Source organism: Notamacropus eugenii, chromosome 2 (genome assembly GCF_028372415.1).
Source record: "Notamacropus eugenii isolate mMacEug1 chromosome 2, mMacEug1.pri_v2, whole genome shotgun sequence".
NCBI classification, from domain to species: Eukaryota; Metazoa; Chordata; class Mammalia; order Diprotodontia; family Macropodidae; genus Notamacropus; species Notamacropus eugenii.
In genome coordinates, this window is record NC_092873.1 from 476,385,998 (window position 1) to 476,398,966 (window position 12,969).

Here is a 12,969-nt window from a genome sequence, read left to right on the forward strand (position 1 = left end):
TAACTACCCAGTGCCAAATTTATTGCAATATAAAAGAACCATGGAAATTTCAGTTAGATCCATGATTCCTCTGACTTCACTAATCATTCACCGAGCTGTAACGAACATTCTATTCAGAGCAGCAGATGCTGGCTGTTCAAAGCAATGTTTACAGTGCTAGTAAAGCTTTAAACTGGTCTGTGACCACAAACAGTTAAGTTCCTTATTAAAGCCATATATGTTTGGAATTTCATAGGGTTTAATAGGACGTTTGTTCTCTTTGAAATTGTACCCAGCAGTTTTAAGTACGAAACAAGGTACATTATATATACCTGACATTGTCAGATAGGAGGCATAAATAGGTCATGATGATGGCAGAACAGGAAATCAATATTAATATTTTCCTAATAACAAATAAATTTGGAAAGATAGTTAAGTTCATCTTGCTATCTCTTTATTTTAGGCTTCATTCATTTTCCAATTTAAAGCTCTTTTTGTTCTCTGTTTTTAAATACACAGGCAGGGGACCTATTTCCCCCTTTGCCAAGCACAGTGAAACCACATGGTACATATTTAGTAAATGGTCATTGAATAAGTAGATCTTACAAATGTAAGATCATTGTTCTAAATATTGAATATCTAGAGGCAGTGGTTTTGACCACTGCTGCTCATATACACACTGTATTCACAATTATATTACCTTCCTTGTGTTAGATTATCTCTGATGTGCTCTCTCTATCTCTTCTTGACCAGTATGCTGGACCATTTTATACAGGTCATACATTTGGTTTTTAATAGTCTTGATGGGTAGATTATCTCAGGTAAGCATCCTTATGGAAGTCAGGAGTTAATGGTTGCATTCTAGTAACAGTTAAAAATAGGTATTAACAGTTCATTGTTATTTAGACCTCTAAAATGCATGTTTTGTTTAAGTAGGTGCAAATGCCATCCAGATGCTTATAAAAAGTATTTATTAGTAATGGAATGGCCAATCAAAGTGCATGGTTAGGTAATGATGTCATGGTGTTATTTAATATTTTACCACAGAACAGTATGCAAGGATCTCCATAGCTACCCACATGTTTTCCACCACAGTTGTCCTATTGGGCCCCTCTTTGATCTACATGCTCCTTTTTAGCTGAATGCTGGTAAACGTCCTTTCTGACAGCACCCTTTGCTCCTGCCTGCCATTATCTGCTGAAGTTCAGAAACCAGAGCATCACTTCAAACAGCAGAGCTAGGGAGTAGCCAGTCAGGAGAGATTCCTGAGGCATGCAAAGTTCTGGCATAATCATTCAAAGATGTTTGGGCAAGGGGTTGGAGGGGGAGGAGGGGCGGGAGAGATGTGTGCAGAGGTGTATGTGAATACAGTGAGCTGTGGGGGTTGGCCTCTGGTCACTGGTAAATAAGTGAAGTCAGGTGCCAGAGAGTCTAGACACAGTGATTTCAGTCCTGGGTCTGTGGTATCTGATACTCAATATGGGACTTGTCTGATTGAACACTACTGCCTCTTCATTGCACAAGCTGTAGACCTTTTAGTGCCTTCCTGTTAAATCAGTAAAAGATGACAATGGACATAGTTAAAGCAGAGCAAATTTAATTTTAATATTTCCTAGTTGGCAGCAATTATGCTTACTTTTGAAGTGCCACAGGTAGCAATCAAATTAAATAAAAGCATAATGGTACACGAGGAGCTCATATTAAACTATTACTTTAAAATTTGAATAGGTTTAATTGGAATTGAAGTGAATTTCTTTTTCTTATTATAAAGAACTAATTCTGTATCAGAATGTATTCTATTTCTTTTAAGTTTTAATTTCTCTTGATTCTGTGAGAGAAATGCTAAGGTTAAAAAAAACATACTTTGACTTTTTAAAAAAAGTATAGAAATAATTATAAGCCAAATAAGTTTTAAGAGTTTAATGTGAGAATTGCTGACAGGTAATAACTTCATCATCTCCTTTGGCCTCATAAATCAGGGCAGTGTAAATTTTATGGAATCACAAATTAGTTAATGCTTATTTGTGACATGAATAATTCTATAAGGCATGTTAGACATTAACCAATTTTTAAAAAAATCTTAAAGCAGTAAAGTTTTGAAAGATATCTATAATAAGTTTTAGTTTGGAATGTGAAAACCCCAAGTAAAATAAATATGAATTATGTTAATTAGAGCATTATAACTTAAAACTTTTATTTAGTTTGCTGTTACTTTGGATTATTACTATATTAGACAGTTGATATGTGAATAGCAAATGAAATCTGCTACAAGACACATCTAGTGAATGTAGATTAAATAATTGATACAGTATCTTTTTATTTATAGTCATCTTAGGTTTTAGTTGCTCCTAACATACAGGTTAAAAGTATCCCTTTAGGGAAATGGCATGATAGAATAGAATGTCTGTACGTGTTTTAAACCATCCACCTGCCTTACTACAACTTAAAAAGCACAGGACTTCCAAGTCATAAATCATAAATATGCCAAATTCATCTGCCTTTGAAATGCTATCTTTATTTCATGGATGATTTAGAATCTGCCTCCTTTAAATTCTGTTATTTCTTCTCTAAAGCCAATTCATAGTTTGGTTAGTCTTCCTAAAGTATAAAATAACTTTTAAAATTTCTTAAGTTTCAGTAGGGGTTTTCATTTTTTACTTACCAAAGAGAATTGCTTTATTTTCTTTTTCTTCTAATTCAACGTCTTAGGACAGGAGATCAATAATTAATCAACAAGCATATATTAGGCCCCTTCTATATACCAGTCACCATACTAAGTGTAGAGATACAAAGACAAAAGTGACACAGTCTAGATGAGAGAAGATAAAGCTTTTGAATTAGGTTTGTGATTTTATAAGTGGAGATAAGCAAGAAATGTTGTAGCATTAGAAATGATAAAATGTGGCAACTGAGTGAATACTTGAACTGAATGAGGATGGAGGAGTCAAGGATAACATCAAGCTTATAAACCTGGGTGACCAGAAGAATTGTGCAGCCTGCAGCAGTAATAGGAAAGTTCGCAAAGAAGCCAGTTTTGGGGGAAAGTTTTGGGGGAAATGAGTTCTTTTGGGACATGTTGATGGGACATCAAGTTTAAAGTGTCTGATAGTGCATGATGGAGCTTTGGAGAGTTTAGGGCTATATGTATAGATCTAGGAGTTGTCTTCATAGACATTATCGTTAACTCTATGGGAGCCAATTAGTTTACCCAGAGAGAGTATAGAGGGAAAAAAAAAAGATGAGGGCCTAAAACAGAACTTTGTGGGTCCCCTGCAGTTAGTGGGTGTAATATAGATGATGATCCAGCAAAGGACACAAAGGGGAAGGACTCAGGCAGGTAGGAGAACCATGAGAGAAATGTCATGAAATCCTAGAGAAGAATATCCAGAAAGGTGATTAACATTGTCATGTGTTTCAGAGATGTCAAGAAGAATGGAAACTGGGAAAAGATTGGCCGTTTTGTCAGTTAGGAGATTAGGTTGACTTTAGAGAGAATGGTTGCAGTAATGTGATAACTTGGAATCTGGTGGCAAACGAGATTGCATAGGGTTGAGAAATGGGTGCAAGGAGAGGAAGTGGAGATAGTGACCATAGATAGCTTTTTCTAGGAGTTTGTCTAAGAAAGGGAGGCAAGATATAGAATAATACTAGTGGGATTTGGTGAGAGGTTTGTTTTGTTTTGTTTTGTTTTTTTAATTTGTTTCTTTTGGATTGAGAAGACTTCAAAGTGTTTATAGGTATCACAGAAGGAATTAGTAGAGAGGGAGAGACTGAAGATTAGAAAGAGGAGGATGATCATAGAGGCACTATGGATAGAAAAGGCAAGAAGGAATGGGATCAAGGGTTGCCCTTAGCAAGGAAAGAAAAGTGGGGCCACTCTTAAGAGAATGAGGTGAAGTAGGAGAGAATGAGGGGATGATGTCAAGGCACTATGAAATGAAGAAGAGAGGAGGAGAGTCATAGGATCATAGATTTAGAACTGGAAGAAATCTTGGAGGCCATTGAGTCTAACTCCCTCATTTTATCAAACTGAGAATCATACAGCTAGCTAGCTAGTAAGTGTTGGAGGCAAGATTTGAACTCTGGTCTTCCTAACTTCCAAGTACATCACTCTACTACATGACACAGCTGCTTCAAAGAGAAAGTTTGTAATAGTGACTATGAAGAGTAGAGCAAAAAAATAAATTAAGGAGGAGGAAAGGAAGCCTTGCCAGAGTAAGGGCCCCAATGTGATTCGGCCCAGTCGGCACAGTTGTACAACATTTTTCCAGTTTGTTAATCACTGTGTGAGTAAGAACATTACATTATATTAGTTTTTTTGGCTATCGTGACAAACTGTGGTTCAACCATATTAATCTTACAGTCCACGAAAAGAATTATTTATGAGAGATCACTGAATTAAAGCCCTCACTCTGTCTCCCTGGTTTATCTTTTCCCTTATCAGTAAAAATCTTTTCTCATTCTGAAAGGCATTAGACTTCAAGAATCTCTGTGGTTCCTTCTAGTTCTGAATTTCTAACACAGACTCCCTAGGCCATTTTCATGTCACTGTTGTCTAAGTATGCTTTCCCAGTCCTGTGCTTATGAAGTTGATTTTTTAACCTAAATAGAAAATTTTGTCTCTATTAAATTTCATCTTATTAAGGTGCAGTTTATCAGTTAAGCTGGTTGAGAATTTTTTGGATTCTGAACGTTGTTAATGACAGAGTCAGTATAGGAGTAGTTATGAAATAGTTTTTGATGACAGTCATAGAAATTAAAAGATCTTCCCTATATTGTTAAAATATCTCTTCTCCCAGAAGCGATTATGACCTTTAAAAGGAATGTTCAAGTGCATCATACTTATTGGTAGCAATTATCCTATGTTCATCTCTTTCACAAAGCCTTTGCAACATTACTCCAACCTACATTTCACTCTTTTTTTGAACACCTTTTGTTCTTGTAATCTATGCCACAATACATACATATATAAAGATATGTGTGTATACACAGTATAATACATATATGACATATATGTGTGTAATTTAGTTGTGTGTTGTACGTTATCTCCTTCCATCATAGTTATTTCTTGTCCATAAGGCTTTTGTCTCTTCAATCATAGTGTAAGCCAGTCATGTAAAATATGTTCAGACTTACTTTATAGTCCTCATAGCATGTGGTACAAGCCTGAGCCCATGGCAGCAAGAATTTGGTAAATACTTATTCAATCAGTCACTCGGTATACATTTATAAAGCACTTACTATGTGCCAGGCACTGTGCTGAGTTCTGGGCATATAAATAGAAGCAAAAAAAAAAAAAAAAAGACAGTCCCTACCTTCAAGGACATTCTAATGGGGAAAGATAAGACACAAAACCGGGTTTGGGTGAGAGTGGAAAATCAGGGCATTTAGGGCAGGGGCATGGTGAAGAAAGGCCAGAGTGAAGCCTGGTGAGGAGTGATACATGGCTAGCCTAGGTACCTGCCTTATATGTTTAATTAGTCATCAAAGATATTCTCACCATTTATATGTGTTAACCTATCAATTCCCAAAGGAAGATAGTAATGCCGTTGGCCAGTTTCATGAATTAATTTTTCATTATGTATTTACTTACATTTTGATTATGAGGTTTTTGTTATTGCCACACTGTAAAATACAGTGTGCATAGTGAAAATTTGTTGTCATTCTTTTTTTTTTTTTTGAGTTTTCAAATGTTCTGGTGATATAACTTGTGGTGTATGTGTGTGTGTGTGTGTGTGTGTGTGTGTGTGTGTGTGTGTGTGTGTGTGTGTATTTATTGCTAGCTAATGAAAATGCTCTTTGAGTGCTCTGATGAACGGATCGACCTAGAGCTCATCTCCTTCTGCATCAACCTTGCTGCTAACAAGAGGAATGTACAACTTATTTGTGAAGGTCAGTGATCTTGAGTTACTTACTGTTTATCTTCGAGCATAAGATACAATCAGGCAAGTGGCAAGACATTAAAATATAGGTTATATGATGGACAGACACCACTGCAAGTCATCCAGGAGCCATATTTTTTGGCTTTGGTCTCTGCAGGTATTAGACACTACCACTATGAAGTCCTAAATGCACTTGTATTATAGATGAAAACATAATATATTTGTGAGTGGGAACATTGAACATTGAGGGAAATTTTATGTTCTGTTTTGGGTTGTCCAAAATCAGTACTGGTTAGTTTGTATATTTTCTGGAAATAAACTTTTTCTTTTCATATTTGCTTCTCTTGTAATCATTTATTAATAAAACTGGTATTGAGTTTTTTTCTTAATTCTCTTGAACTAAAGTTAAACTTAAATTCTATTTGATATAATTAGTATTTTTTGTCTATAGGAAATGGACTGAAGATGCTTATGAAGAGGGCTCTAAAATTCAAGGATCCACTGCTGATGAAGATGATTAGGAACATTTCACAGCATGATGGACCAACTAAAAATTTGTTTATTGTAAGCACATATACTTTATTATGGGTTAACTTGGGGCAAAGTGCTGTCTTACGTAGATAAAAAAATGTTTTATTCTATTTAGTCTGTTCTAGTCCATCTAGTCTATTCAGTGTATTGGAGAGGCAGCACCAAGTTGTGGATGGAGTTTTACACTTGATGTGAGAAAGAACTGGGTTCATATCTTGCTGTAGACATTGATTGATTGTGTGACCCTGGACAAGTCCTTCTGCCTTTCTGAGCCTCAGTTTTTTTATCAGTAAAGTGAGAGTTGTAATAGTACCTACCTTACAGAGTTTTTATTAGGATCAAATTAGATTATGTATGTAAACTGCTTGCAAGCGTCAAGATTCTGTATGAATGCAAGACACTATTATCATCATTGTCTTTGATCTCATTGTTGTGGATATTCCCTCCAGCACTCATACTATATAACTTTTGTCCAAAATCTCCCATAAGTATTACTTTAGTAAGTCCATCCAACTTTCCTGGGGCATTCTTTGCACTCACTTGACATTGCATGGATACTAATTGAATTAATGATAAGAATATCAGTTATCCTTTACTAGTCTATCTTTTTTTTCTTATTTATTTCACTAAGATTATCTTTTATACCACTTCTGTGTAATTCCTCATTTGTTAGGAGTTGCAGTTTATAATAATTCTTGAAAGTCCTTTATATCATTGAATGAACATTTTTTTCCCTGAAGTATTATACTCAGCTTTGCTGGGTAGGTGATTCTTGGTTTTAATCTTAGTTCTTTTGACTTTTGGAATATCATATTCCAAGCCCTTCAATCCCTTAATATAGGAGCTGCTAGATCTTGTGTTATCCTGATTGTATTTCCACAGTACTTGAATTGTTTCTTTCTAGCTGCTTGCAATATTTTCTCCTTGACCTGGGAACTCTGGAATTTGACTACCACATTCCTAGGAGTTTCTCTTTTTAGATCTCTTTCAGGAGGTGATTGGTGGATTCTTTCAATATTTATTTTGCCCTCTGATCCTAGAATATCAGGGCAGTTTTCCTTGATAATTTCATGAGAGATGATGTCTAGGCCCTTTTTTTGATCATGGCTTTCAGGTAGTTTCATGATCTTTAAATTGTCTCCCCTGGATCTGTTTTCCAGATCACTTGTTTTTCCAATGAGATATTTCACATTATCTTCTATTTTTTCATTCTTTTGGTTTTGTTTTGTAATTTCTTGGTTTCTTCTAAAGTCATTAGCTTCCATCTGCTCCATGCTAATTTTTAAAGAACTATTTTCTTCGGTGAGCTTTTGAACCTCCTTTTCCATTTGGCTAATGCTGCTTTTTAAAGCATTCTTCTCCTCATTGGCTTTTTGGACCTCTTTTGCTAGTTGAGTTAGCCTATTTTTAAAGGTGTTGTTTTCTTCAGCATTTTTAGCAAGCTGTTGACTCGCTTTTCATGATTTTCTTGCTTTGCTCTCATTTCTCTTCCCAATTTTTCCTCTACCTCTCTTACTTGATTTTCAAAATCCTTTCTGATCTCTTCCATGGCCTGAGACCATTGCATATTTACTTTGGAGGTTTTGGATGTAGAAGCTTTGACTTTTTTGTCTTCCACTGATGTTAAGCATTGTTCTTCATCCAAAAGGATGGAAGAAAATACCTGTTCACCACGAAAGTCGCCTTCTATAATCTTCTTTTTTTTTCCCTCTTTTGGGCATTTTTCCAGCCAGTTACTTGAGTTTTGAGTCCTTTGTCAAGAGGGGATTATACTCTGGGGACCTATAAATTCTCAGTTCCTCTAAGGTGGCACCAGTCAAGGGAGAGGAGTTTACTTCTCTCCTGGCCTACGCTCTGGTCTGGAAGCTACCAAAGCTTTTCTGCCCAGGATCTGCAAATAAAATTCCCTTTCCAGAGCCTCTACTAGTTCTACCACACCAGCATTCTTCCTCACTCCAGGACCACCACTCAGGGCAGAGACCCAGATTAGCTCATCAATTCCCCCAGGGGCTTTACGCAGAGGGCTTAAAAATGCATGCATGCTGCTGCTGCCTGGACCCAGAAATAAGGGAGGACCTACTTCCTTCTTACCCTAAGCTTTCTCATTGACCTTTGAAGCTGCCTTTGGTATTTGTGAGTTTAGGGATCTGGGAACCGCTGCTGCTGCTGGGGATTCTGCCCCTGTCCCCCAAGACCTGCTTAGGTTCTGTTCCCACCACGTGGCCAAGGCTGGGCTGGACTCCGTGGGCTGTGCTCTGCTTTGCGCCTGTGCAATAGAGCTTTTCTGTTGGCCCTCCAGGCTGCTCTGGGCTGGAAATCTCCTTTATTCCATCACTTTGTGGCTTCTGCTGCTCTAGAATTTGTTTAGAGTCATTTTTTACAGGTATTTTATGAGTTGTGGGGGAAGAGCTAGAGTAGGTACATCTTTCTAATCTGCCATCTTGGCTCCACCCCAGTAATAATTCTAATTACATGATAAGTACAAAGAATCATAGAAAGACTTGTTTGAACTGATGCAGAATGAAATAAACAGCCCAGAAAACAATATACACAAACAAAATCATAGCCACCACAAAGCAATTGGAACTGCATATTGTAAAAATAGGAAGAAGAGGCATGAGAACATAACTCCCCTAACTCCTTTGTGGGGGAAACACTGCTTATAACAGAGCTTCAGAGTTTTTTCAATGTGTTGATTGTATTTACTGAATTTTTTACCTTCCTCTTTAAAAAAAAAACTTGTAAGGGATGGCTTTCTAGGAGAGATTCAGGGAAGAAATATAGGCAATGTAAAAACAAGGATATTAATAAAATCTCTTTTTTAAACGAATGTAAATTTCTTGAGGGGCAGGAACTATTTTTTTCCTTTTGTGTTTGTAGCTTCAACACCCATTATAGTGCTTGATATGCTGTAAATGCTTAATAAATTCATTTTCATAATTCAAAGGACTATGTAGGCATAAAGAAGAGCAGCAGAGCAGGAATTTCATGAGCTTCTCTCTTATCTGAATAAGGAGAAGGAAAGTAGAACACACACACACACATATATATTTATACACTTGCCCCATTCCCCCCACACACATTGATATATGTACAGAATTTAGTGCATCAATAGAGCAACAGGTGGAGATAGAAGGTAGAAGTGGGGAAGAAAAAGTCACAAACAAAATAAACCTTACCCAAGGGAGTTGGATTAGAAAGGGGGAGTTAAAAGGAGAGAAATAAAGGGAAAGATCAAACAACCTAGGCCTGGGACAGAAAGGGAAAAGTTAAGGATCAGACCATTAGATTATTAGTGATAATACTACTCCCTTTTGCCATCTTCTTTTCCTTTGTAAAAGGAGTGGGTTAGCTGACAAAGAGAGGAAATACTGTAGTAGGATCTAATGGAAAGAAAAACATACTTACCAGTATATAATCATACTCAAAGTGTGACTGGGATTAACCACTATTATTCCTTCCCCCTGTTAAAATGATGTATTTTGTTTATGACTATTTTAGCTCCTCATCTTAACTCTTCCATGTGGAAATTGTATCCTCTAAACACAGGGATATATACTCTGCACAGGCTTAAAAGGACTAAGCATATTGGCCCCAGATAAAAGGTACTGGCACAGAGTTAAGATGAGGAGCTAACGTGAGGAGATGAGTTTCTAGTGAATCCAAAGCAGTGACAGTCATAATCTCAGACAAGGCAACTTTTTTTTAAGTGATTTCAGAGGATTAGCTCTCTCTTAAGATAAGCAAGTGGAATGTTATTGTGCCATAAGATATGAGAATATGGATAATTTACTGAGAATATAAACTGATGCAGAATGAAGTGAGCAGAGCTAAGAAAACAATTGTACAGTGATAACGTTATAAAGAAAACATTTTGAAAGACTTTGGAACACTTATCAATGTCATGATAAGCCAAAGGACCAAACATGAATCATGTTACATACCTCCAGTTAGAAAGGTTGTGGGATTTAAGATCAGTGTGAGACACAGATTTGAGAAAATAGCCAATGTGAGAATTTGTTTTTCTAGAAAATGCAAATTGTTATGAAGACAATGCAAAATGTTATACAAATTGTTCTTCTTTTGTTAATTTTTCAGCAGGGCCAAGGAATGGAAAGGAGAGGAAATAAATATGAATTTTTTTTAAGGAGGCATGTTATATATAGATTAAAAGATAGCAATAAAATAGTTTTAATATAAAAAGAGATAAGCAGAGAAACTAGTGTCCTTAATGGAACCATAAATAATGAACTGTTAGCTTTGTGTGTCCATGTGTTTATAGACACACACACACACACGTATGCACCAAATAAGAGTGCATCTAAATGTCTAAAGGAAAAATGAATTGAACAACAGGGAGGAATAGACAACAAAACAATAATTGTTTGAGGTGTTAATGTGCCCCTTTCAAACTTAGATCCAACAGAAAACAATAAATAAATGAAACATGAAGTATTACATGCAAAGCACTGTGCTGAGTGCTGGGATTTCAAGTAGAAAAATAAGTGAAGTTTCGGCTCTCAAAGAGCTTGCATTCAAATAGGCGAAACAACCCATATGAAAGTCAGATGGAAAGCTCCTGGTCCTTAGGGTACAAAGGCAAAGCTGAGGGCAGTCTCCCTTTTAAAAAATCGTTTCGCCTGATAAAATCATATCAGTCTCTGATGATGAACCATTTGACACTTAGCTGGAAGCCCTGATATTCCAGTCTTTTGAATTCAAGGCCCTGGACTGTCAGTATCAGGGTCTGTGAGAAAACAGTGGCCCATGTGAAAATGACTCACTGGATTTGACTCACCAAGCACATGCTGCCTCTGGTCTCTTACTCAGGGTGCCTTGCAGCTTTAGCCAACTTGGCCTGCCTTCTCTGTGGATGGCAGTTGTTTGGCAGTTGGTGGAGATGGCTGTCCCTTTGTTCACAAGAGTTGCTTCTGAGGGCTCAGCTGAAAGGAGAATACATGGTCTTTGTGGTGCTGCTACCCCCAAGGACTACTTCACTTATCTGCCTGTTGATGGCAGTTGGCCAATTGGTAGTGGTGATGAAGAAAATGGCCTTTTCTCACCATGATTTCTTCCCTCCATAATGCTGGTGGAGGCTACGTAAGAAAACAGAAAGCAGGCTGTTGCCTGAGGGACATTGCTGTTCCCAAGGCTCTTGAATTCAGGGTCCTCAGTTTTCTCCATCAGAATCTTTTTAGGAGATGGTGGTCCTGGTTGTAATTTGACAACTGTAGGTCCTGGTTTGACATGCCTAGCATGTGCTCCCTCAACAAGAACCATGAAAGAACATGAGTAAAATTTTGGAAAAGTTAGATATGGTAGAACTCTGGTAACTATTGAATGGTAATTGAAAAAGAAGTGTACATGTTTTTTAGCTTTACATGGTACCTTTAAAAACCAACCTTTTACTAGGGTAGAAAAAAATAAGCAGATGTAGAAAAGTGGAGATATTAAACACATTCTTTATTGACTTCAATATAATAAAAGTAATAACTAATTTAAAGGAAAGATTCAGACTTAAATGGAGACTAAATAATAAAACAGTACAGAATGTCTTGGTGGAAGAACAAATAATAGAAATATGATAGGTAATTTTATTTTTAAAAATACAGTAATGAAGCAACATACCAAACTTGTATTATACAACTAACGCAGTTCTTAGATTAAATTATATCTCTCTAAACACGTTCATCAACAAAAGAAAGAAGTTAATAAAGTGGGAATGCACCTAAAAAACTCGAAAAGTAGCAAATCACAAAATACCCCATAAACATAAAAGTTGCCAGAAAAGCTGAAAAGAAGTCTTGCAGATATTAGTTTTAGACTAACATTCATACCATATATCATAATCAGCTCTAAAATGATATATGATTTAGCTATAAAAGGTAATATTGTAAAAGAAACTAAACAAAGGAAGGTCTTTTCACAAGAGGCAAATTCTTATGTAAAAATGGTAGAGACCATCATAAAGGATGAAATGGACAATTAGATTTAGAAAGTATAGCAGGCTTATACTAGAGCCAGCTCAAATTGGCTCAATTGTTAAATTTTTATTATGAGCATTTTCGTCTTGGAAATCAGCAGATACTATGACTTGATTTATTGTTTTATTGATTGTCTGGACTTAAGAAAGTGATGGAGGAAATGTTAATAATGCAGATTATACTTAAAATTGCATATGTGCATACATATATATGGTATAGATATACATACATATATGCAGAGATGTTAAACACCATTAGCGTAATCTCAGAGTGTAAGTTATTAATGACCATCTAAGAAAAATGGTCCAAATCAGCAATAAGAGAAACGAAAATTAAAACAGCTCTGAGATTCTTCTCATCCATAAGATAGATAAAGATGTCAAAAAGAAGAATTTAGCAGTTGCTAGGGGGCTATGGGAGGACAGGCACACTAAATGCATTGTTGGTTGAGCCACAAATTGGTTTGACCATTCTGGGAAATAATTTGCAACTCTACCCCAAAATCATTCAACTTTACATGCCCTTTTACTCAGTGATACCATTAGGCACACACCTCAACGATAGGAAGGGCAGAGGGAAAAGACATGCATGTA

General features: G+C 36.4%; 1 protein-coding gene across 2 annotated transcripts in view; it reads left to right on the forward strand.

The window, feature by feature from the left end:
• The window catches only part of KIFAP3 (kinesin associated protein 3), a 189,777-nt gene that overhangs the window by 108,325 nt on the left and 68,483 nt on the right, over positions 1-12,969 (forward strand). For both annotated transcript variants that reach the window (XM_072648684.1, XM_072648685.1), the window contains exons 12-13: positions 5,763-5,871; positions 6,313-6,425. In XM_072648684.1, the coding sequence (XP_072504785.1) occupies positions 5,763-5,871; positions 6,313-6,425 (222 nt within the window). The remainder of the gene's footprint in view (positions 1-5,762; positions 5,872-6,312; positions 6,426-12,969) is intronic.